Source organism: Drosophila miranda, chromosome 4 (genome assembly GCF_003369915.1).
Source record: "Drosophila miranda strain MSH22 chromosome 4, D.miranda_PacBio2.1, whole genome shotgun sequence".
In the NCBI taxonomy this organism is placed as follows: Eukaryota; Metazoa; Arthropoda; class Insecta; order Diptera; family Drosophilidae; genus Drosophila; species Drosophila miranda.
The window spans coordinates 32,396,659-32,424,065 of NC_046677.1; the positions used below are offsets into that span (position 1 = coordinate 32,396,659).

Sequence of the window (27,407 nt, forward strand, 5' to 3'; positions counted from 1 at the left end):
CATTTCAAAGCCGTTCAATCAGAAATGCACAAATTGCACAGGTCGTCAGTAAAATCTTAGGTACAGACTCAGATTCAGAACTCCATAATGCGCACTGCAATACACTGCTGTACTTTTTACACATTTATGTAATTGGCCTGTCGATGGTCGCGGATCGGATTATTGGAGTACATGGTAGTACTACCATTTTCTTCTGGCACACAAATGAAGCCACAAAATGGGCCGAAATTATGTTCGCAGCTCAGCATTATGTTACGCTTTAATTGTAACGCGGGGACTGAACAAACAATAACGGTGCCGTTATGTTGCACTTCTGACTGGACACAAGTGGCACGGGAAGTACGTTGAACATTAACGGATTAACGAGCAACACGGATTTTCGCATTTTGATAGACCGGCTTCTCCCTACAGCACTTTCTATTCACTTTTAGAGACGACAAGCCTCCTCCTGCCTCATTTGATACAAAATCTTTGACATGATTGGGCGTAGATGAATAGTTAATTCGAAGGCAGTGTACAAGTCAAATTAGGCCCCCGCTGGGACCTAGTAGGAGTCGCAAAGTGTACGCAAAGTGTCGAAAAAGGGAAAAGGGTTTTATTACCAAAATGGAATGCCAAAATGGTATGGACACAAAGGGCAGACTGCTCTGCAATTGCTTTCAATAGTATGCACAACATCTCCTAGCGCTTTGTATTGACGTCACTGACTGGCGAGTATTTCTCCAATGGTGTCAAGGCTCCTTGAGGTAGCATACATCATCTACTTAGCATGCAGCAGACGCGTCACGCTCCACGCTCCACAAATTGTGTAATTAACGCGCAAAATCGTCGCAGTTTTTGAATCTTCGCCGGTAACTGTGCAGACGGCAGCCGACAGCCGGCAGCCCGACTATTCGCAAGTGCAAGTGCTACTAGTGACCGAGTGAGTGATCTGAGTGGCTGATGCACGATATACGATGGCGATGGTGGCGCACAATGAAAGCTAATCACGTGCCAACGGCAATTGACCATGCAAGAGCCTAGAGCTGCCCATCCACTATCCGCACGAATGACATTTGTATTAGGCAGCGGCTGCCCACACTTGGCAGCCCCTGACGCGTCCGCTGGTCAGATTGTTGTTGTTGATTCGTTGTAGCCTGTTGTTATTGCATTTGTGTCGCTGCCGCTGCCGCTAGTGCTATGCAATCGTGCTTTCTGCTCCACTAAACAATATATTGTACGAGTCAACGCTAAAACTGACGCTGAAGCCAAATCTAAGGCCGAAGCTAAGGTTCAAAGCGACTAGGTGGCTAGGCGGCTGGGTTGTTATGCAACGCGCAGTAATTCGACCATAGGCCTGATTGGTTTTGTTTTGTTTGGCGCTTGTCGTTGGCTTTGGTTTAGTGTTTCGTATATAAGTGCAGCACGTAGCGCGATTTTTATTGAAAGCAGTCTACGTATTAGAGTACCAGTACCCTTGTTCACAGAATTCCGGGCATACATTCTTACGAAGCTACCCAAGCTCCTCCACGCCAAAGTATAGTCTCTTAGGCGATGATGCACTGAGAAGCGTGCCGAAAGCTTTACAATTTGGCCTTTTCGTGTGGTGTGCCCGAAGTGCACTCGACCAACAACTTCTCAGCCGTAAGCCATAAGCGCCCCTTGATGAGCAACTTGACTTTCATGTCAGTCGGAAGCAGCAATAAAACACATGGCACTCAGGGTACTCGTAGTTCAGCGACACAAAAACTGCCAGCTCTGGCTGTGGTAGACTTTACAGCTAAAAAAGCATCACGTCTGGTCTGGACAACTTGCTGAAGATCAGCGTGAGGCATTTTATTATCAATTTATTTGAATGCCGCTGCTTAAAAGATGTTGAGCATTTAAAATCAATAAAACTGTCGTATCTTTAAATCGTTGAATATTTATAAGTGACCCTGTCTGGTGCCACCAGCAGCACCAGCAGTGTGAGGTTCAGCCACAGCACAAGCTGTGGCAAAGAGTTCAAACTCTGAAATACACGCCGTATATCAATCGATTGTTTGTGTTGATTGAGCGTTTCCGTGCGAAAGGCGATAATTTATGTAAAGCGCCATTTGTTTAATGTCTCACTGATGCCTCCATCGACGCCACCGTCGCTGCGTTAACGAGTGATGATCCTAGGCCCACCGCTTCGCTGCGTCGTCGTCGACGACGTTCGCCGATGCGTCAAAGCATTATGGTCTTTAAGCCATAAGTTGGCGAGGCGGCATTTCAACACTGCCTCCGACTTATTTGAAGCCATCAAATTGGCAACCGCCAATAGCATGGCCAAATTTAGACAAATGACGCGAAACATTGCACTAATTGCCACCTCGTTTGGTGGCAACATCGTCGGATGCAGCCTCGAAATCCGATTTATGTCGACCATAATGAGGCTTCGACCGTATAGAAATGGTCGACAGGACAGCAAGAATACCGCAACAGTAGGATTGCAACTAAATATATCCGTCCCAAAGTATTTGGTTGTTGATATACTCGTACTATGAACATATGTATCTCGTATTGGACTATCTGCTTGGCCGCCTCAATTGATGGCTCAATTTCTTTTTCGCGTGCTCGCTTTGAACTTTTAATTAAACGTGGCCAACAGGCAGCCGACAAGTTCGTTGCCTAAGTCTTTCGATTCGCTGCGATTCGGGTGCGGTCCGCAATTAAACGCACGCTCGCACACCCGCCAGACGGAAATATAAATCATGGGCGGACTTTGGCTTAGGTTTTCATTTTCAATCGGCAATCGGCTGCAGAGATCAATTGAAGTAAGCGTCTTCGCCCAGCGCCCCCGATGAGCGTGATGGCAAAGGCGACCGCCCCAATTGTTGTTGCATTCCGACGTTTCTCCCATTACGAAACATGCCCCAGCTGACCAGCAGAAACCAAACACCAACATCAACAAACATCAGCAACAGCAACAGCAATGCGATTGGCTTCCATTCCATTCGCTTTGCATGCGCACGCGCAGGAAGCTTGCAACAAGCAGCAGGGGGGCATCAGTTCCAGTCGAACTTTTCCTTTCGAAAAGAAAAGTCGGTGCTGTGCTGCAGCTGCATTTCCTGGCAGCAAACTCTGGGGATCCAAACCGCAAAATCGGACTAACAGAGAATGGAGAAGATCTATAGTTGCCCTGCTCCTGCTCCTGCCTCACTGACAAACACACAGACACAGATACGTGCTCAAACTGCGTTCCTGGCTACTCTGCTACTGTGGCTTTTGCCAACGATATTTTTGCAACAACAAGCCATAAATAATCTGTCATAAGCACACGTAAACCCACTTTAAGAATAATATATGCCACAGAACGGCTGAAAAGCGGAGCCAAATCGAGCATAGCTTTGCAAACAAAATTACGACTTTCGATTACTCTGAGACTGCCCTATAAATATCTTTATTGATTCGCATCTCAGTTCAGGTTGTATTTAGCTAATAATTAAAGATTTATGTGGTCGCAAAGGCCCCTCCTGTTCTCGTAAGTCCACACGCCACGCGGACAGATGAGCGTAACTGGGGACGTTGCTTATTCGATCGGACCGTCCGTCCGCAACGGAAGACACCTAAAGTGAGCGCTTCGTTATGCTCGTAAGATAACACCATCATTCAGTGATAATGCCGCATCTCTCTGTGCAATCAAAATTAACCAATTTCGATTTCAACGCTCAGCAGCATGACAGATTTACGGGGAACAGATTTGGGCAGTCAGAGATAGCAAGAAATAATAAAAAATTAAATAATCGCCAGCAGCAAAGCAAGCGCAGTAGTGAACCTATTTTCGTGTGTACCACAAAACAGGAAATATGCAGCGCTTACTCTTGCCTCATGCCTCATGCCTCGTACCTCTTGCCCGGTTGCTTTCCTTTTCATAGCCGTGGGCCACATTCAAATACTAAGTAGAGCTCCGGCTCGAAGTGCTTTTCGGCTATTATGCAACATGACTATCGACTGGCTTTTGTATTGCCACACATACATACATAATCGACAATGTACAATGTACACTGTACAGAGTACAATGCTGTGCTGTGCAGTGCACTAGTCGCTCGCTTTTTCTTTCAACTATTTGGGGGAGAATGCTCCAATTTGCTGGCAAGGCAGTCTCCACACAGATACACACAGACACACAACACACCACTCCGCAGCGAAGGCTGCGCAGGGGCTACTCTTTGTAGTCTTTGGACACCATTGACTTTCTTTGGACATTTACGAGACTTAGCTGCAGACTCAAGGCTTGAGATTAAGCCCTGGCTCGCCAGTACATACTGTATTTTTCCAGTAGGTTTATGTGTGTTCACTGCCTCGACTAGTTCGGCTTAATAGTTACGTCCATATTTTGGCTTTATGCGCCGCTCCTGGTACAATTTTCGCTTGTCGCCTACTCGTAATAATGATCTGTGGTCTGAACTTTTCGGCTGTGCCAATTGATCAGTTGATCTTTAGCATTTATTTTTATTTGTATGTGGGTTTTAGTTCAAGGATTCTGGCATAAAGATTGCGAAAATTAACTAAATCTGTACAGAATATGAATAAAACACCAAAAATGTGCCAAAAAAAATGGTGCACAGCATACAGCGGAATTTTTGCTGGCTGCAGCATGCCTCTTAGTCATATGGAGCAGCCACCTGTATGTACATGTCAGCGGTATACACGCAAACGACTTGGCTTTTGGGGCACGCAGCACAGCACGCCAGTTGGCTCACTCGTTATGACTGGCAATATGACACTCGTGGCACACGATTTTATCAACCGGACAACTTTTCAAAATGTTAATTGGCAGCAAACTTTCAAATAATTTTCAAAATATGGTTGTCGCTCCCGTGGTCTCGTTTGCCTCTGGCCTGCAGTCCACAGGGATCAATTCGGCGAACTGTTGGAATTGGAGCAGGAACTGCTGTTGCAGGGGCCAGCTTCGGATGGATTCTTGTAGTTCGTTCCTCAATATGTCTCAATACTCAATACAATACTGCTCCAGAGTATTCCAGTATGTTCCACCACAATTTTTGCCGAAAGCCGCAAGCGGTCTACGGGCATAAACTATATTTGCATTTAAGTTGGCTAAAGTGAATGCTGCCCAATGCTGTATTGGCGACAAAAAAACTCAAGAAAAACTTCGGCGATCGCGAAAGTGGGTCAAACCAGGAATGTTGCATAACCGACAGACACACAGCACACTGCGGCACTCACCAAGCCATTCATAGCAGCTGTATGTACGAGTAGCAGCTAGTATCTCAGATCTTTTTGCTAGTGGCAGCAACTAGACCACGCGACGTCGAGCCGCCGCCAACGACAAAGCCACATTGTGGCGCAAGGCCCGCTCAGAGCCACGCCTACTTCAAAATCGATCACTTTCGCTTACTTGTGAATCGACTGGGCCAGCCGGCTAGTCACTGAGGCCATTGCAACTGCAACAGTAACAGCCACTACTCGAATTTATGGGCCAAGCAATGTCCACGGTTCGTGTGTCGCATTCACAATTGGCAATAGGTCTGCAATAATCGCAGCCGCTGGCCAAAGTCTGGGCGGTGACAGTCGGTAAACTCTGGACAGAGGCTGTCTGGGGTGCTACCGGGAGCTCGGAGCTCGGACCTACGAAAAGGAACAGTGAAAATGGAGCCTAACTGCGCTAAAACGCGTGATTTGCTCCACAAATACGAAACTGATTTCGATTTTGTAAATGTTGTTTGGCTTGAGGGCGATCTGCTGCAAATGCATTTCTGCGTTGTTTCGTTATGCTGTGTTTTGTAGTACATGACGGCAGCTTGATTTCGTCACAGATCTGGCTAACGACGCTCTGCGTTACATTTCAATATCTTTCCTGTGGCCACAATTGCAATATGATAGCCAATGATGATATCTGGGGTGGAGTAGAGATTCGGGGGGTTTCGTGTTAAAGTTGTTAGAGAAAACTCAACGTCTGGCCAACTGTCGAGGAGTAGGTGCACGCTACCTACCAAAAAAATGCAAATACTAATTTTGAGTTTGCCTTGACCGCTGCGCCGCATCTTGGCCAGCAGCAAGCGCAGATGAAGAGATGAAAACAGCCTTACCTCCCATCCGACCTCATACCCGCGAAGGTCACGGTCTATCCCCAGCAGCTCCCCAGCAGAGATCAGAGAGAGGAAAACAAAGTAGTGGGCGATGGCAGTAACAAATTGCAAAAGCAACAAACCATAAATTTGGCGGAATATCAAATTCAAAAGTAGCTGCCATCACGAAGGAAGCACTTACAAAGTGTGGATAACCAAAAGCCAAAATTTGCATACAGTAAACAATTTCTGCTTCAGCGGTCTGCAGCTTGTGTTGCCTATTACCATTTACCGTTTGAGCGTTCAATTCAATTTGAAAGGAAAACGCCCCACTCGCCCCAGTGATTGCTGACGAGTACGAGTACGAGTACATCTGCCCCATTGGCATCACCACACATACCAAATACACACGCACACAGGTCAAGGTACTCGTGTCTTGCAGATGGTGCCCCGCAACATTGCCGCTAACAAGCGGATCGTGTAATAGTTGACCCCAGACACCAGACAGGCCAAAGTTTGGTGCTGAATTCAGGGGATTGGAGATTTTTCAGGGGCCAACTTTATTGCTAGAGGATTGATTTGACATATAAAGCATTTTTAAAATTTGGTTTTCAACTAAATCGTAGTTTGTATTGCATTGCGCTACAGGTGCGCGGAAGTCGGTTGGTATGCCTCAAGACTTGGACGGCTTTCTGGTAGTGCCCATATAAATACAGATATTTTATCCAAAAGCTATCCCTCGATCAAATGGTAAAAGGTTTAGGCGAGCATTAAAAATAGTTTAGCTGGTGCTATGCGATGGATGCTTGAATGATCGGCCAAAATACATTTTCGAACTCGTAAGCCCGAGCACTTGACTTGGACTTGGACATGCAGCGACAAATTTGAGGCTGACATAGACAGCGACGGGCAGTCATAAGAGCTTTGTAGCAATAACAATTTTCCTTTCACTTTTCATTTAAATGATTTTGATAAGCACCAGAGCAACTGCAGACACTGCAACAATGACCAGGCCAGACCAGCAGACCAACCACAGCCGTAGCTAGCCGTCTGCATGGATCGAGCTGCTCGATCGTCCGTCCGGTCCGTCTGCGTTGCAACAACTTGATAGTGCCGGAAATCTTTGTTGCCAGGGCAACAGTTGTAATATTTTTACGTGGCTACTGTCTTACATTCCAGTACTTGTTGGTGCACACGTCACAAGAAATCTTAATGCTGCAAGCAGGTACAGGCATTGGAGTTATAATGCTGCAAAGCGAATTGGGGACTTATTCCAGTCTGTGCTGACTGGATAGAATACAATAATGATCACATGGGGAGTGGATCAGTGTTCGTGGTCTAACTTGAAGATGCGTTATTGCAAATTATGCCTTATCAAACAGTGTTTGCAAAGTTTGTTCAACTTTTCTCCTTCATTTACAATTTCCGCTTCATTGTTTGCATAATTGTCGCTTCCGCTGTTCACGAGTTTCAGAGTTTGGGACTTTTGGGATAGCTCAAATAATTAGCCAATATGCATTTTCGGGCTACTGCCAATCGAAACGGGAGGACGACGCCCCTGCATTTCAAATTGCGAATTGGTAATCACACTTTTGCGGTCGAAGGGGGCCACACCACATGCCAACAGTACTGTACCACCTGGATGGGTTGTCTTCGTTCGTCTTCGGTGCAGTTTTATGGCTTGTCATGCTGTTGTTGACGTGATGGTTTTGGCACTCCATCGCTCATGCTGCCTCGCTCGCTTGTATCATCGGTAGCGGGGCAAAGGCGTGGTCTGCCTGCAGTTTAGGTGAATGGCCATTATGCCGCGGCTTGATGTATGCCTCCTGCTGATGGGACATGGGCGGAACAGAAACATTTCAATGTCTTCATTTTAAGTGGATCGTATTGTATACAGGCATACATTTCACGAGCCAGTTTTCCTGAAATTTTTGTAAGTTGGCAGCATCTTGGCTCTGTCTTGTCTGTTATCTGCCGTTCGATTAGACGTATATTTTTTGGCAGACTCAAGCATCAGTCAATGGCTTCCCACACCACACCATACTTTCACACGCACTAACATTCACATTCACACATTCGTCGTCCACAGCCTGAGATTAATTTCGAGCCCATCTCTATCAAATTTATGTCAGTCTGTCATACAGACCAAAGTGCTCTGCACGATTACGTACGCGTAATTTGTAAATAAAGAAAATAACTCTACGGACGGCGAGGGACTGGAACTGCAAATTGAAATCTTCCGCATTCGAAAAGAAATTGCGTTCAATTGTCGCAATCGTAATAAATAATAAATAATAAATAATAATTTTGGCGCACATCTGCTGTGGAGCTGGGAAGCCCAGGGAAGCTACAGATTCGCCGTCTCATTTTCGCTGCAAGATGAATTGTGGAAATTGGGCTATTGAAACAACTTATATCTACGACCCACTGGGAGATTTGGTCGTGACTGCTGGCTACACTTAACGGAAACGACACTGCTGTGAGACGAGACTGAGACTGAGACTGGGGCTGCGTAGTGCGTGGGTAAGGTCTTTGGCCAGGCCAGAGGCAGCTCACTGCTTGCTGCCTTCCAGCTCTGGCAAAACGCTCGCAGCACGTTTAAAACATTTTCGTATTACAATAAATGCAGTCAAGAGCCAGACATAAATCGATGCGGTGGCTATGATGTAAGCGGCAGGTATGAGTATCATAATGCGGCAGAGGCTGTAGCTGTTTTCAGTCTTCTGTTTGACTTTTGCCGTTACACCTACTGCACGATATTAAAACGCAGCTTGTAATTAACATTCCCCAGCCGCAGTTGCAGTTGCAGTTGCAACGTATACTTCGAGTTTCAGTCTGCAATAACAGAGAAATGCATTTGAATTTCAAATTTTCGCACGGCAGCTCGCGGCCTGCTAGTTGGAGCTGCGAACTCAGAGCTCAGGTCTAGGCCGTGCAGGGCAGCCAGCACTCGCAGTCGCAGTCGCCGTCGCAGTCACTTAATGGGAGTCTAGGCAACGGAGATTGCTCGCATTGTTTCCCTTTGCCCTGTATGTTTTGTATATTTCTCATGGGAACGGCTGCCGAGCTGCCTTCACTTTCCGTCTTCATGTGTACCGCATGTCTGCTCTTGGTGGCGTCAAAGACATTTCCACATTTGTGTTGTACGAGTACATACATATGTACATATATTAAACAATATTTTACATTTTGTGTTTCAGTAAGTATTTTGATGCGGAAATGCCTCTCGTGCATCTGGAAAATGTGGAAATGAAGCTCGACACTTAAATTCTACAAGCGGTAAGTCGTAATTCAAGCCTTTTATTTGTCCCCTGTTGTTGTCGAGTTCAGCGCCCCTAAAACGGATCACCCACCATTGGCACACGCTTACTGCACGCCATAAACTGAAATGCCAAAAGTAAAGCAAAGGCCACCACCCCACCACACCACACCACACAAAGGTGCCCAGCTCAGCTCGAATCTGAAAACAAACGAAACAAACGCCCAGCCCAAGCCCCAGCCCAGGCCCAGTACAATCCATTACAGCAGAGCCCAGCCCCAGCCACTGCAAGATCTCAGTGTGGCCCCAGAGTCTCCAGTCGCTTTGTAGAAAAAAAGTAATTGCTACAAACGTTTTGTAAAGCGCTTATGCATAACGACTATATCAAATCCACGTGCGGGTGTGTGGGTGAGCCAAATTACTAAAAAGTCACTCACAGATTGAATTCAAACTATACTCGTAGCTAGGTGGGATAGCACCTATCTATGGTGGATGCTATCGATTGTTACTGAATGTCCTACTCTTAAATGAGATTGGAAGTAAGAGAATAAAATGCCTTCATCTTTGAATATCTTATTGATATTATTGATATTATTATATTATTATATATTATATATTATATTATAACCTTTGATTTCCAATTGTATTCCATTTTTATTTTTTTAAAAACCTATATATGTATACTTTAGTACTTTTGAGAGGAACGGAAGTATTGATCTCAAATCCGTTGAAATTAAAAATGGATCAGCCCATGTCTGAACCAACCCACATCCACAGAGCATTGCCATTTCGCGTGAATGTAATTGTGGGCGCCTGCTAACGACATTAAATGCTTATGCCGAATTCAGAAAGGCATAAAGGCATTGCAATAAGCTGGCGACTTGTGGCATTAGAATTTAAAAGTGAGCGGCTTGTCGGCCTCACGAGTGGACTGCTTGCCGCCTGTCGCCTGTTTGGTCCAGGGCATATTTTGGGTGTGCCCAAATCGAAACAAACTGTTCGGTTCGCTCTGAGCGAACAATATGCAAAAAATTGTATGGCATACGAGCATAATCCGCCAAACTTCCATGTTTTCGATACTCTATCTTAATGATCCTTGTCCACATTTTGTCGCGACATAATTAAACTAAAATACTCAAAAACTCAATTATCCGTGTTCCAGAGCAGTGTTTTGGATGTATTCTCGATGTACATTTATATGGATATATCTGGAACCAGCCCAAATGACATTTGAATCTTGTTTGATTGAACATGAGTGTTTACATAGACAATACTCTTATGTAATGATTGAAAGCGGTTTGTGGCTTTCAGAATTACGCTATGAGATCGAGTCAGAAACCAATTCAGGGTCACACAACGCCTTTACTCGGCTGACTATAAAAGGCGACGGCTGCTGCTAATGTTGCGCAAGAGAATGCCACCGCCGCCACTGCCACCAATATATATGAAATAAAGAAGGAATAACTATTTTTGTTTCTATCTGTCTGCGTTGGCGTTCTGTGTCGACGGCGGATCTGAGTCTGAGCTGAACAAGACGGCGACAAAGCGCCTTTTTTGAAAACCAAACAATTACTAGTATAACAGCAATAATGACAATGGTAAAAACAATTATACCAAGACAATAAAAGCAAATGGTGCTGAATCTAATTGACTCCAGCACTTGGTCCGGCTCGGTCTTATAGCTGTTATTATTATTGCCACTTGGTTTGTTTATTTGTCTGGCCCTGGATTTTATTTGGGTCATGTAGTTTCACACTTAAGTTTTGGCTTAGTTAGTATTGTAGTACAGAAATTATTATACAACCAGTTCAGTCGCCAGAAATCTTCTGGTGCTTTGTCACTTGGATTATTCTGATCTCTTCTAGAATGTTGCATTGCCATATTCTATTGAGATACTTCGCTTTACGGCTGCGAATGTTAGCCTGCTGGGGTGTGCACATAATTTTCGGGACTTAATCAGCGCAGAGCAATTTCAAATATGGCTAGTGGACATGGGCGAAGTTGTCCCCCCAAAAAGAATTGATCCCCGGCCAAGCAAAACCAGAACAAGTAAATGCTTGCAAGCTTGCAATATTTCATGAAGCAGTGAAAAGAGATTGGTATCAAAAAGCTGCCAGTGAGTCATGGCACTAAAAACTAAAGGCCTTAACCAGTAAACGGTTCACATGAATGCCAAGCCCAGGCCCAAGCCCAACGGTTCAAAACAAAATCGAAAGGTTGCCTTGCCTGGTGCCAATTGTAAAGAGTGGATGGATAATTATTTCATTTGGAGCTGCCATTTCTGAGCTCTGAAAGAACTTTTAAAGCGACGCCCGTCAACGCCCACAGTCCACAGCTCGAACGAGAGATCCGGCGACTCGACTACTCGCCTAGGCGTTATGCAACAGAGAAATAGAGAAACAGAAACTCGCTGCCTTTGGGCGCAATTCAATTCCATTTTGGCGAACTAATTTGTTGAATTAAGTGTAACAGCGGTTCAGTTCAGCTCAGTTCAGTTCACCAGTGACTCTGAGCCTTGGTTGGTTGTGTGTTTGAGTTCCCAAGCTTGAAAAAGTAGCTCGAGGGAGTGTCTGGGTTTCGGAATTCATTAGATCTTATGTCTGTCTGTATGTAGTAGTTGGCTGCTAGCTTATAAATAATGTGAACCAATTAAAACCAGGTCCCCACACAGTCGTTTATGTGCAAAGCCAAGCTAAAGACAGCTGCAAAAGCCAGAAGCTTCCCCACGAGTAGCATAAAACAAAAGACTTGGGCAACAAACTTGTCTTAATGCCATCCACTTTTGCAACCGCAAATGCAGTATAGTAGTACAGACGTACGTTTGTCTAGCTCAACTCTGCTGCTGCACGCACCCTCTTGCCACTTCAACATTTATAGAGTTAAACGCGTCAAATTAATAACAAGTGTACGCTGTAGGTAAGTGCCCCCAGCTAGAGTCCCATCGCTAGAGCCGCAGCCAGCGCCGGCACCAGCAGCACAGATCGTGATTGTAAAGTTCTAATTTCTGAGCATGTACTCTTTGTGGATTGTTTTCGTTTGTGTGTTTGTGTTTGTTTCAGTTTCTGTATTCTGTGTCTGTTCATGAGACTTTGTTCTCTTTGTGAGCTAAAACGATGCCAAGGTTGGCCATGCAATTTAAATGTTAAATATGGTTATGTGGGGAGCACTTACCAGGGCTCGGGTCGATTCGATTCGATTCGTTGTGCCGCAGCGTATTTGGTCTATGCTGGGTGTGACATGTCTAAATAGAATCTAGGAGATATCTTGCACTCAATGGACTGAATATGTTGTTCGGGTCAGAAACCACTGATGCCTTAAAATACACAAGCACATAACAAGACAGAAAAAGTAGCAAGTCACTCTTAAAATGCCTCTCGCTAACGGCTATAAATGACCTTCACCTTTTCCTCGGCGCTGCTAAAGCGACTTGTGATCATTTACATCAAATCCAAGACTAACGAAGCCCAGCCGCGACCATTTAGGTTGCCTCAGCAAGCCCAAAAAATGCTGAAGAAGATAATATGCTGAGGAGAGAAGTCCTACAGCTCCAATGATACCATCAACATTGTCTATCGATTTGGCGAATTTAAAAATGCTTTGACATCTAAGCGGCTGGGTGGTATGGAGCATCCGCCGCAGGCGCACCTGTCCGCCCTGTCGTTGAACTTGAACCGATGCCACATGTTTGGCAGGTAAAAGCACCAGCAACCAGTAACACCAGCACACCAAAACACCGCACCAACCACAACCGAGCAAATGATAAAAAGCGAAAACCGGCAGAGTCCCGACGCGATGTTGCATCAACGGTTGTTTGGGCTGCGACTGGTTAAACGACCGCTTATTACAAGATGGTAAGCTTCGTAGGCCATGACCATCAGGGAGTTTCCAATGACAGCTTGGGCTTTCTTTTAAATGTCAGATGAACGTTGTTGTACTTGTGATCAAGCGATGACACTGCATTAGTTGCATTTGCGGTTCCACCCCACAAATGACACGCAGAACCCGAAAAGGCTTTTAGTCGTTGCAATTAACTAAATGGAGTTTCTCTGTAAGACGTTCTGGGTAACACACATAAACGAGTACAGGACCGGATAAGAAATCGGCGCAAGCCCTTAAGGCGTAAGAATCGGGCTAAAAAAAAATACCATAATTCACGTCGACTCAAACATACTACGTACACACATATGTTCCACCACCAACAGAAACAGAAGGAGCAACAAGACTTTATGGGACTGCGGCACAAGCAATACATTAACCTAATAAATTGCATTGGGCTGCGTGTGGGGCTTGCTTCCAACGTGGTATTTAAGTCTGCGTGTGTTCGCGTCCGATACAACAAAGCTTCATTAACAGCTTTTAATCAAGATGTCTAATTGGCAGCACAAACACTGCGAAGGCAACGATTATTAAGCAGAAGGCAAAGTCAAACCACAACAAATCAAAGCGAAAAAAACACAAAAACACAAAAACGTTGAAGAAAAGTAAAATTAATAATAGCACCATACCATACGAAGCAACATACTCTGGGCATACGAGTTCATACATGCTGTATGTACATACTCGTACATGTATATATGTACATATGCACAGATGTGCCAGCAGATCAAATATATGATTGGTAGTAACACAATTTTTCAAATACTATTTGCTCTAAGCCCACCAAAGTCAGGTGATGTTAGACAAGCAATTTTATTGCAAAGATCAAAGATACTCGGCTAGTATCGTGTGAAAAGCCAAAGTCAAGGACGTCCCGTCCTCCGAGGTGGCTTCGCTTCTAACAGAAGTGGGCTACACTTGGAGTTTTGAACTTGAGCTTCGGTCTGGTCTGAGCTTATGTGTTCCTCCACTCTCGTGACTGACACCTCAAGCATTTTGTGGAGCGAGCACGAAAGATTGCGTCTTTACTTTTGAGCGTTTAACGGATCGCTTACTTCCCAAACGGTTGAATACTTCCCCTGACGGTTGGGACGGTTGGGAATTTGCTCATATTTTGTTAATTTAGCCGAATCTTTTAATAACTCAATGACTAATAACTGTCTAATACATACATACATAATATACTTTACCAGGCAAAGCGGAGCCGTATTTGACTAAGCGGATATCATTTGTTCGTTGGATTACTATCCGGTTTGCTTGATTGGGTCGGTCTGGCGTCTCGAAGAGTTTTAGTTAAATTATGCGTGTTTTAAATGCTGTTCTGCCAATGCTTGTTTTGTAAAAAAGTAGAGATCTACGCGATGATATTTTGGTATGATCCGATGCTGACAAAAACATTCAAGGCTAACAAATAGTCATCCGTCATTCAAAACCAATCACGTATTTTCCCGCTAGCTTCAAATTTTATACGAATTATGGGTTTTAACCAAGAACAAACAAATAATGGGCCTAGGCCCATTTCATGAGTAATCCACGCGCAAAACGTTACTCTCTGAATTACAGAAATGCAGTAAACTGTTGCCTACATCGGTTCACGCATGTCAGTGTCATAAGGTAGTATCTGCGCAAGAGGTACATTGTACACGCTGCTTATCGGTGTCACATCTATGAATTATGCGATGCGAACTTCAGTGTAGAATACTTCAGCGTAGGACTCGAGTACGAGTAAGACAGTTCAGAGGAGACGAGACAGCACGCCGTAGAGTGCAGAATTATTGTTGGCATGCAATCAGGCCAAAAGCATCTCATAAGGTACAAGAAGGTGGGTACGCAGCGCAGCACTCTGTTCGGAATCCGCATCGCTTGTCTGCTGCCATTGTAAACAAAAGTGAAGTATATTGGTGGCGAGTCCTACGCTCTCTCGGCGATGTCGTCTTGCGACTTATCCAGCCTTCAGCCAGGGCCACGCCACGCCACGCCATAATAAATTTATAGCATTTTTAAGTTCCAGTAACAATTGAAATATTTTTATACGCAGGCGTACGAATGTCTCAGGATGATCGCTTTATCTTCTCGTTGTATCTGTAACCCTCTATAGACATGTGTGCCTGTGTTTGCCAGTGGTCCTGCCTGCCTAAGGACTGGGCTTGCACCCAGTAATAAATTAATCAAATCAGTGCTGGAGAGCTAGACAAATGATATACACGACATTGAACTGCTCCTCTGTATGAGTATGAATATGTGTTGTCTTCGTGAAATCAATTTCAGCCGTCTGACGGCATACACGCGAATTTTCCCACGCTGAATGCGGTTCGCTGCTGGACCACACCCTGCACACCACAATGCAGCTGCTCATGAGTGACGGCAGCGTGACCATGCAAATTACTTGCCGCACTGCCGGTTAAATGTCAACTTTTCTGTAACACAATTGGCAGTAACCACAACTAAAGTAGCGACCATGTGTAGCGAAATTGGCTTAGAAACAAAAAAAAGAAATCGAGTTGGCCCCTGTGCACTCGGATACACCCACCTCCATCTATTTGGACTCAGGAGTCGTAAGACTTGTTGTAGGTATGCCCAGAACCAAGTGCCTCCTACAATCAAAAATATAAGATGTTTGAATATGTTTGACTATGAAAATTAAGAGTCATCGATGATCAATGATCTCCAAAATGGGTGCTGAAACCAGTTAATCAAAACAAACATTGCAAGTGAAAATACCGTTATCTGCGACTGGAAAGCAACAACGAACTCAGTGATAACGAGGGGGAACGTTGTGAGTTGCTGCGGAGACCGCAACTCTACATTTATACCCGATACTTAGTCAGTATGGCTCTCCTCCGGCAGACGCCGCTAATATTAAGCGACACGACAAAGAATGCGTGCGAGAGAGACAGATAATCAGTCTGAGCGTGACGTCGGGAGCTGCGTAGCCACTGCAAATTGATTTCTTGCTTTTGGCTACAAAAATGATCCGATCTGATCCAGATTCAGCAATCTGATAGATATGGTCATTATCTATGATTCTGCGTTTTAAGTTTTCTCGTATCCTCAATATTGTGGATGCAACAGATTTTCGTCCTTTGTGGGGGCGGAAGGGGGTGAGGCGAAATTTTGAGATATACGTTTTATAGTGAGATCTAACAGGAGTGCGGATACCAAATTTGGTAACTCTAGCCTTAATAGTCTCTGAGATTTGTGGATGCCCCAGATTTTCGTCCTTTGCGTGGGCGGAAGGTGGGGGGGGGGGGGGGGGTGTGTGGCGAAATTTAGACACGAAACGGTCAAGGTCCGATATCACAGGAGTGTGGATACCAAATTTGGTTGCTCTGGCTCTTATGGGTTCTGAGATCCTTGAACTCATATTTTGCAATTGGCAAAACCGACCATGAAACCTGTGTGTTAGAGAGAGACAGAGCGAGAAAGAATGAAATTGTTTTCTTGATTCTGGCTATAATAATTATACGATCTGGTTGAGATTTTACATTCTAGAACATATAGTCATCCTCTACGATTCTGCGTAGATTCTGGTTTTATCGTATCTTTAAAAATGTGGATGCCACAGATTTTCGCCCTTTGTGGGGGCGGAAGTGGGTGGGGCGAAGTTTGGAAATATTTTTGTAGCAGTGACATATCACAGAAGTCTGGATCCAAAACATCGTTGCTCTAGCTCTTATAGTCTTTGAGCACTAGGCGCTGAAGGGGACGGACAGACGAACGGACGGACAGACAGACAGACAGACAGGGCTCAATCGACTCGGCTATTGATGCTGAACAACAATATATATACTTTATGGGGTCGGAAACGATTCATTCTGGACGTTACACACATCCACTTTTACCACAAATCTAATATTCCCCAACACTCATTTTGAGTATCGGGTATAAAAAGTGAAAAAAAGTGAAACAAGTTAGTGAACAAGTAAAAAAGAAGAACACACAAGCTGAAACCGGCATCTTGCGAGTATTTAAATGTTGTCTAAGTGCTTGCTCGTACGTGTAGCCTGTTCGATGAGTCGCCGCTGCCATATACCAGCCGAATTGCTGGCGGTAGTATATTCAAAAGCAAAAGTCATGTGATCCGCGTCTGCAGATCAAGTGACAGAGTTGGGGGTAGACTTGCAGACAGTTGGAGGGTGGTACGATGACTTGATAATGCGGTCTTGTATTTTGTTGTATTGGGCGCGTGTACGGAAACATTCACCCAACGGAGCGGAGCAATGGCCTTCCAAGCAAAATGCCCGCAAAAAACCACCAAAACCATTGTGGATGATTTCATTTAAAATCAAATCAAGAAGTGCACCCCACTCGCTGAAAAGTCGTCAAACTATCGGCTGCATGGGAAACCAGTTACTTGGTCAAGCGAGGATCACGCTGCCCACCATCCACACTTCCTCCGACATTGAAAATTCGATTGTGGCGTGGAGTGGAGTGGTGACTTCGGGTTCCCATCAGGTTGCCATCAGGCAAATCGGCAGTATCTGTGCGGTGCAATGAGCCTCGCCATTCAAAAACCCGAATGACCGCAACAGGCGAGTGAAATTGGCTTAAACGGCAACATTACCAGAAATATCATCCACGCACTCTACTCGTAAATGACCAAAACAAAGAGATACTTGGGCAAAGCTACATTTCATAAAGTAAGTGTACATACACCTAAGTATATATGTACAACCGTGTATCTACAAGCATAGATATGCATTCAAATGCATTCCGGCTTGCAACAGTTGCAAGCCCCAGCTGACAGACTGCCCGTTCCCAATGATTAATAGAGCAGTGCTCTGCATGTTAAAAGCTTCGCTTTGAGCTCGGTGCAACCGACGCATGCGTAATCGGCTGTGATGCCTGCCTGGTCTGTCCTGCAGCCCATTGCATTTGACACTGAACACTTAATGAAGTGAGGCTCCTAGCGACCCAGATGAGATACAGATGTTGTTATGCAATCGCCGCGAACACTAATCGATAAACACAGACAAGCAAACTACGCTATTGTCACTGTCGGCCGCCATCGCTCTTTAAGCGGGCCTAACTAATACGCACTAGAGCCACAGCCGCAGCTACTGCTGCTGGTGAAAGTGAAAGGTGAACAGCACATGCTGCAGTACTGCAAAGTATTTGAAAAATTTAAAATGAAAAACGATGCGCATACTTATTGCGAGGGGTATGAGGAGCAGGAGGAGCCGGAGCGCAAGCAGTATGCCAGCTGTGCTACCCTGCCGGCAACATGTGCCCTTGGCAGCCTTGAGCCTTAATTCCGATTTGAACTTAAAAAAAAAACAACGGTCCATTAAACTACAAAACAAAGCAGCAACGGCGATCGCGTCAAGGTCGTTGAATCGAGCATCTGCAAAAATCCAGTTTATCCATTTACCTGCCCACAAAGGAGACAATGAAAAGGCCACAGGCCGAACAGACGAATCGTGCTGTGCCCGAGCATGGATTGGGGGATTGGGGATACCGCTTTTACTTTCATTCTTGTTACTGCTGCCCGACGTTCATTAATAAAGAGATACATATGTACCAGTATATATGTACATATGTATTTATCAGTGTATGGGATAGTCATTGCAATTTATGATGCCTACAAATGTAGATTTACATAAGATTCCCGGACTCTAGTAAATCATAATCGCCAGTCCCGACTGTGGCTAGTATCTAAATTCGACTGGGACCTTGACAGATCGGTCCGTGTCCGCCCAAAATACAATACAATACAATTATTTATTATAAGTTTACCTTTCTAAATTGCTCAGCTATGGGTCCGGAATGACCTTGTATGGGTTGTCTGCCACATCGCAAATTCAGGCGATCCCGTGATCATGCGTCCAAGAACAAATGCCGTGACAGTCTCAAGAGGCGGGCTTAAATTGTCTTGTCTGTGGTAAAAAACGGCCACAAGTATTGCGTATGCATATTATGATTTGGACGTTTAATCCCAAGACCTTTTTTGTTTGCTTCATTTGAAATGGCATAACTTCAAACTAGACTAACATTAATCATGTATAGACATACGTGTATAGAACTCTTGCTCATGTTTTCACAGTCAAACTAGGACAGCGAGGGGGGCTGAGCAAACAGACAGAAACAGCAGACTTACTGGCAGGTGCCTGGTGCGGACTACACGGTTCTTCGGTTTTCACACACACCCTTTCTCTTTTCTACCTTCGATTTGGATGAATTGAACTATAAATTCTTATACGTGTGGACTGCAAAAACTAAGAACCTGTGTTTCACACCCGAAAAATTCGAAAAATATGAAGTATTTTTATTTCGACATGCATCATATTTCCACACAAGTCATCTGACTGGGTGGCTTTTTGTACCGCCACATAGGATGTCCAGCTAGCCTGTCTAATCAATTACAGTGGCACGCAGCTAGGGTCGGGTGTCTATCTATGTCTATGTGTGTTGAATGCAACCTGGCGTGAATGTGAAGTGAAATACGCATAAAATAATCATAAAAATTAAAAGTTTTTACGCAATCCACATACAACATTCAGCTGCCAGGCATTGTTGTAGTGAAAGAAAAAGAGAGCTATTTGGCCGTGGCACGGTGCAGGGGCAGCGGCAGCGGCAGCGGCAGCGGCAGGTGTGAGAGTGTTAAGTGGAGCAGCCCGAGCAGCGCGAGCAGCTTCGGGCTTCATGTAATTCCACCCCACGACGCATACAAACGTCAAAGCTCTATTCACATTGGTTATGGATGTTGTCGGGCTGTGGCAATGCTTTAATAGATTGCTCATTGCACAGCGAAAATAATTTGCAGCTACGACTATAATACGATAACATGTGCATTTCAAGGTGAGTAGCACCATTAAGACCTTATAGCTCTTAGGGCAATCGTTAAGTGTAGGAGAGGATGTTGGGTGCTGTGGATGTTGGTTTTGTGATGGCTGTTTAGTGTAGTATAGTGCCGACCAAATATTTAAACTTGCAACCCAACGAAAATTAACTGGGGCCTTTCGAAATCAAAATCAAAATTTAGGGACTACCATGGTACTGGGAAACTGAATCACTCAAGCCTGCATCAGATCTGTGTGTGGTGTGTGGTGTGTGGTGTGTGTTCGTGCCGTACCGCACAAAAGCGAAAGTGCACCGCACCGAGCCACTAGTGCTCAGCGAGTGCATGCAAAACAAAGTTGCGCCATGCCACCATACGTAGGTATGTATGTATACACATAGGAATAAAGCGTTCACATTACACTCTACATTCGAAGACCTAGCCAAGTAATTTAATGACTGTCTTCCGCATGCTCCAACACTTTCGCACGGTAAGCGTTGACACCGCCTGTGGCCTGTGGTAACACATACTTAGAGTTAGTAGTTACGTTAACCCACAATAAATGGCGGGGGCGTGTCGGTAGTTGCCATTGCTGAATTGGCATTGACACTTCGAGTCCCACAGTAATTGTACAGCGAAGAGCTCCACCGATCATCGGAGTGGCGAAAAGAGAGTCCAATGTACAGGCTAGTAATACTGAAACTAAACTACATCGAATACAGTTCTTTCGCTCAGGTACTTTCGCTGTTAACCATTCACAGTGTTTTGCCCTTCTACCAGGCCTTTCCATTGCAATGGCCACTCGCGCTTTAAATTCGTGTACATACGAATATATGCACAATTTACTGGAACGTTTTCCAGCAATAACGAATGAAAATATTTTCAGTGGGCCAGAGACAGACATTTGTTAGTGGGTAGTGGGTAATGTGTTTTCTACAAGAAAACGCTTCAGCGGAGACCAACCAAGCGACCTTTCGTTAACTCGTAGAAATGACATCAAAGTTTTGGAAGGTATAGTTCAACGAAATGGAAAGTACGAGTATTGTCACTGTCTCAGCCGCTCAGTCAGTCAGCAGTCTACGTTTTATGCTTTATGACTTTCCTTTGCTTTTTATTTATCTTTATTGCTTTGTTGTACACGCATTTGTTTCTGTTTTATTGTGTCATCAGTGGCAAGAAACTGTTTTATGGTTCGTTTATTTCACTTCCCCTCTTCCCCTATCACGGCCCTCTTGGCATCGATAAGTGTTAAGCCATGTTCCGCACATTCTCCACTATTCAAATATTCGTGTGTAGACTGTGAGTCGCTAGTTTTAATTCACACGCTCTTCCAAGCTTCGGTCTTGACCAAACAATAATGATAATTATATGGTTTTGGAAGCGACTTCTCGTTGAAATAACAATCAATTAGGAAGTCTTTCGCTTTCACACTCACACAGACACTCGCACTCACACATTTCAACTCAATTCCAAAATGCAGCAACGAAAGTGAACTGAAGCTTTCATTATAATTTGTGCACTAGGCAGAGAAAGGGCAAGGTTGCCTGCCAAGTACTTGCCAAGGTAACTGTACACACTGTACTTGCACGTATCTTCTGCAATGCCCAATGGGACGTGCACACATGTGTGTGGGCCTCTTTTCAAGTCCCAATACAATTTTGAAACTTATAGTTATCCTAAAATATTCAGTATACGACCCATTGGACAAACCCCTCCGAAAGAGGAATTAATGCTACCTGCTATAGGTAGGTATAAGCAACAATTGAGTGCGGTTTCGTTCCGAAAATGAAAGTGAAGTAGACAGCCGTCCAGCGCACTCGAGGGGCAGTGGCCAAACGAAATGAGGAGCAGTAGGTGTGCATGCTCTTACTTTTAATTACTTGCACGTAATTTTAATATTAATTTGTATTTTTATTGAGAAGAGAGAGAGAGAGAGTGAGACAGCAACCACGACCAAAAGTTCGTTTAAACGTTAACTTAATCCCTGACCAGACCCGGTTAATGTGGACCATGAAAAAAAATGGAAACCCAGTTCTTATTTCAGTTTATTCAGTCTATCTGTTCAGACTTACATGCATACGCAAACGGCCAACGATCATTGATTTCCTGCGGCTTGTTTTTTTGTGAATTGGTGAATGGGTGAATTTTGCATATTTAAATGTAGACAAACAATTAAGTGAACTGTTCGGGGATTATTAACAGTTATTATTACCGCAATTTGCTCGGTTACACCGACACACTCACTCACTTAGCCAAACACTTATTCACATTCACAACTCATTCATGCCATTCAAGCCAGTGTGTTGTGTGCAATTAATATCTGTGCCATAAGCTGGTTGGCCGGCTGGCTGATTGGCATAACTTACATAAGTCCATTACCATTACCCAGCATTTCGTTGAGTGGACAACCCGAGCAGCTGACCAATAGCTTGACATGGTTTGGCTTGTTATGCTCGAAATGCTCGATTATGTTATTGTTTCGCTGGTAAATAGAGCAGGTGATCAGACTGTATGTGGTCACATACTACATCTAATTAGTTATCTCCTTATGTAAGCACACATACAAACACCCATTTACATTTCACCGCGTTTCTTTGACAACCGATTAATCCCCCAATGGCGTAAATTTTTTGTGGATAGCAAACATTGGCCAAATATCCACTGGCCGTAGCTTCAGCTAGCAGCAAGTGCTGGCTTGCAGCTGGTGGTTTGACTTCTTCCAAGATTATTGAATTGAAATCCGATTTCTTGTGGTTTGCTTGTGACTGAAACCGAAACCAAAACAAGTTTGTCTTCTCAATTTTTCTGCCGAAAATATATTTCCATAACAAACTACCCAATATGTTTGAGGTATCACCTCATCGGCAAAAGAGAATCGGCGTTAATCATGTACACATATGCACATATTTACGAGTATATAAAACATACGAATGAATCCCGCTTAGAAAAAAGATCAGAGAGAAGTCGGATATCGAATGTATTCTCTTACTCTTACTTTCTTTCGAATGGTGACACTAAATGTGGCAGCAATCCATTTGTAGCCTTATTTCTCTGCGAAAGGTAGCTACAATACAATTCAAACGAGGTGGAACGTTGTGAGTTGCTGCGGACACCGCAACTCTACAGTTATACCCGATACTAAGTCAGTATGGCTCTCCTGCGGCAGACGCCGCTAATATTGAACCACACGACAAAGAGTGCGTGCGAGAGAGACAGAAAATCAGTCTGAGCGTGACGTCGGGCGCTGCGTGGCCACTGAAAATTGATTTCTTGCTTTTGGCTACAAAAATGATCCGATCTGATCCAGATTCAGCAATCTGATAGATATAGTCATTATCTATGATTCTGCGAATCATTTTCTCGAATGTGCAATATTGTGGATGCAACAGATTTTCGTTCTTTGTGGGGGCGGAAGGGGGTGGGGCGAAATTCTGAGATATACGTTTTATAGTGAGATCTAACAGAAGTGCGGATACCAAATTTGGTTACTCTAGCCTTAATAGTCTCTGAGATTTGTGGATGCCCCAGATTTTCGTCCTTTGCGGGGGCGGAAGGGGGTGTGGCGAAATTTGGACACGAAACGGTCAAGGTCCGATATCACAGGAGTGTGGATACCAAATTTGGTTGCTCTGGCTCTTATAGGTTCTGAGATCCTTGAACTCATATTTTGCAATTGGCAAAGCCGACCATGAAACCTGTGTGTTAGAGAGAGACAGAGCGAGAAAGAATGAAATTGTTTTGTTGATTCTGGCTATAATAATTATACGATCTGGTTGAGATTTTACACTCTAGAACATATAGTCATCTTCTACGATTCTGCGTTCTTGGTTTTATCGTATCTTTAAAAATGTGGATGCCACAGATTTTCGTCCTTTGTGGGGGCGGAAGTGGGCGGGGCAAAGTTTTGAAATATTTTTGTAGCAGTGACATATCACAGATGTCTGGATCCAAAACATCGTTGCTCTAGCTCTTATAGTCTTTGAGCACTAGGCGCTGAAGGGGACGGACGGACGGACGGACGGACAGACGGACAGACAGACAGGGCTCAATCGACTCGGCTATTGATGCTGATCAAGAATATATATACTTTATGGGGTCGGAAACGATTCCTTCTGGACGTTACACACAACCACTTTTACCACAAATCTAATATACCCCAATACTCATTTTGAGTATCGGGTATAAAAAATACAGACCCGATTAACTCAATCGTGTGTAGCTCCTGGACCAACCCAACAAGAGGCATGAGAGAAAATACCTCCCAAAGAAAAATTTGAAACTTCTGCTAGCTCGCGAAAACATCAAATTTCGACTGCTTTAATTAAACTTGGCAATCAGGCGACCAGCCATTCGAGTCCATTGGATCTCAAATAGTGCGTTCACTAAGCCCTTAACTAAACAAAATTGATATTTGCTAAGAATGCAGCATTCTCTAGCAGTAAACTGAACTCATGTGGGAGGTCTCCGCCAAGTACTATTAGAACCTTGCATTTCGTACTAAAGATGAATCAGCTATTTCCTATAGAGAGCTATGAGAGCTCTCCCCGGATTTTAAAGTCTTCAAGTATTTGACCATTGCGACCCAGAAGTGCGCGACTTACCTGTTTTGAATAGCAGCAGACATAATCCCAGCAGCCACAGAAAACTTATTCGATATGTTGAAAACTCCATGTTGCAGGTATTGCGCGTCGTCGTTGTAACTGTAACTGTAAATTTTCTTGATGTGGTTGGTGCTGTTGCGTTTTGAGGTTAGTTCACAGAACTTAAAATATCAATAGACAAGCTCAAACCGAACACGGTGCATGGTGCACGGTCTCGACGGGCAGCACGGCCAGAACGGGGAGCAGCACCAGCAGCAGCAACAGCAACAACAGCAACAGTTGCAGTTGAGAAAAAGCTGTTTCAGTTGCATACAATTGGTAAATAACTAAGAAGGCAGTGTAGCAATCTTTCAATTTAGATTTTTTGTTTTTGTATCGAGCCTTGTGTTACAATTTTCTTGACTGTGGGCTTTGTTTCTGCTGTGGCTGTGGCTGCACTTTATTTGGATGTGTTTGTATTGTTGCAGTTGCAGTAGATGCAGTTGATTCCCCTGTTATTTGAGCTTTCGTTTGTGGCTTTACCCACAGCGGCGATGCATAGTTCACACACACGTTCACAGATTACAACACTTAGTTTTTCTCTTTTGCTTTTAGCAAACGGTTTTTCCGTATTTCAGTTTTTCACTTTTCCACTCTTAGCTGCTGCAATGACCGACAGTTGCTATGGAAAAGAAGGCTTAGCAAAATGCAAAGAGACAAACGAAAGATCGAAACGCAGATCGGCCGTTTGCTGCTGTGATTCAGATTTCCCATACGGCATACGGTATTCGCGGGCACTACCAAATCGGAAAACTGTGTGATGTGCGAGCGAGTCTAGAGCGTGGCGATGAAAATGCCAAGCAAAATAAAACAAAAGTTGCACGTTTTTATTTTTGTTTGTTGATGCTTGTATATTTAGCGAAAACTTTCTTTTCGACGCAAAGCGAGTCTACCGATACACACGCTTGAGCTGGTGCTGGGGCTGGTGCTCTGCTGCAATGCAGTTGTGCCTGCTTTCTATGTACGATTTATTGGTCGAGTCGAGGGCAATAGTCGCAGTCAGCACACGGTACGCATATATACGCATATAGCTTAAGCATATCGATTTTTGAATGATAATGAAAACTATTTTCAAAATTCGCGCTAGCACGTTCGGTTTAGGCATATGACCCTCACGAATCTCCTCTTACCGTGCGCTTGAGCGAACCACACGTCCTAATCGGAGCAACTATACAACGCGACTGTGCGGATCAAGTGTCTCGAGACACTCAAGCAAGCTCAGACAGGCGACGCCAAGTTTCGGGCCCCAAGCTTAAGCTTGGCCCCAGCTTCGACTGAGCTGTGGTCGGCTCTTGCTGTTACTTTACAGTGCCTGTTACTGCTGTTATTGCACTCGTACGTCGTTCGCATTCGTGGTCCGTGGTTCGTTTACTTCGGCACGTTGGTATCTCTTAAGCTTTTGAAAGTAAGAGTAAAGCTTGATTTATTATTAAAAGGCTTTTGCCTGGGGAGCTGGAGAACTAGCACGTCCACGTGATCTTTCTGCACAGTAAGCCAAGAAAATCGTACCATTTGCGGGAATTTTTTTGTTTTCTTTTCCTTAGCAATTTGTTCGCTTCCGATCGCCATTCCATTAAAAGACTGTATGCTTCTGTTTTCTTAAAATTTAGCACTTTAGCTAAGAATTTTACCCACAGTGCTCGAGCAGTTGCAAACCAAATACTGCTGCAAGGCGGATAACTACCCAAGTTTTTCTCGAACCACAACGAAAAACCGAAGCACACCAGCTCGGCCGCTCACCAACAACCTGGCCACCTCCCCAGCCTCTCTTGGCCGGCTCCACAACTATGTGCCCCATGCGCCTGTGGGGATTGTGAAATACTGTTACAGTTCAGACATTTTGCTTTTCGGCACAGCAGTTTCCTTTAGGCTTTTGATTTACACTAAACTACAATGCATTCCAGAATGCACTATTTGGTAAAACTACCAATGGTGGAACTACCAATCCGTCTCTCGCCAATGAATTGGCAATCTGGCAGTGAACTTTTTCATGTAAAGTATAAAATCTTTCGCGTATTGATGTCCTTGGTGGCTTATGTTTGCCATACCAATACAATCCAATGAACAGAAACCAAATGTGATCACATTTGGAATAGCTTAACGCTAACGCCTTGTTTAATTCAACAATTCGGAGTCAGATAATTGAAAGTGAAACCGTGCTCGAAACATGGCAACGGCCTAGAACTGGGCCAAAGCAACCGACCAAAGCCAAAGCTACTACCAAAGCTACTGCCTGCAGAGCACGAATAAAAGGCGCTCTGGTGAGTGGCCGGTTGGGTGCCTAGACTTGATGACTAAAGAATGGCATAGACATTAATATATGTACAAGTTCTGTATTAATTTATTTATTACTGAATTGTGTTTCACACGATTTATTTTGCGAGCGGAGGACAAGGCGTTGTTCTGCCTTAGACATTTTTGTTTTGTTTCGGAAGTGTCTAATTTTCACAGTTGAGCCACCAGGAGGTCACTTTAGGGCCTTCAAGAAAAACTTGATCGTATTTTTATGAATCTGAGACTCTGGGTAATATAAGCGTTTAAAGTAAAAAGATGGCGCCTAGAACATATTTCAATCACTGGAACCGTACTTTGTTGATCTGTTGGAAATTTAAGCTTAAAATTGTGTATAGTTCATGGTCTATGCGCAATGCGAATGTGAAGATTGGTATTTATTTCAACAGACACCATGCGCCAAATGTTCCCGCAACTTTGTCATAGTTTGGCAGGTAGTTATTAGGCTTAATGGACAATTTCACAAACGAATTATTATAATGCTGCTTAATGTCTTAATTACAAAAATTAACCAACGACCGACAGCCGAA

At 44.2% G+C, this 27,407-nt stretch overlaps 1 protein-coding gene and 1 long non-coding RNA gene across 14 annotated transcripts in view; one reads left to right on the forward strand and one right to left on the reverse strand.

Moving 5' to 3' along the window:
- LOC117188795 overlaps positions 1–9,457 on the forward strand; it is a 27,267-nt gene extending 17,810 nt beyond the window's left edge. The window contains exon 2 of the long non-coding RNA XR_004472841.1: positions 9,233–9,457. This is a non-coding gene — a long non-coding RNA (uncharacterized LOC117188795). The remainder of the gene's footprint in view (positions 1–9,232) is intronic.
- The window catches only part of LOC108162497 (mucin-12), a 42,518-nt gene extending 16,695 nt beyond the window's left edge, over positions 1–25,823 (reverse strand). For 7 of the 13 annotated variants that reach the window (XM_017297260.2, XM_017297261.1, XM_017297259.1 and 4 more), the window contains exons 1-2: positions 25,716–25,819; positions 24,547–24,651 (exon numbers count right to left, since the gene is read on the reverse strand). In XM_017297260.2, coding sequence (XP_017152749.1) covers positions 24,547–24,616 — 70 coding nt within the window. In that variant the 5' untranslated portion in view covers positions 24,617–24,651; positions 25,716–25,819. The other 6 variants (XM_033393184.1, XM_017297257.2, XM_033393183.1 and 3 more) reach the window with 5 other exon arrangements.
- Between the last annotated feature and the right edge of the window lie 1,584 nt (positions 25,824–27,407).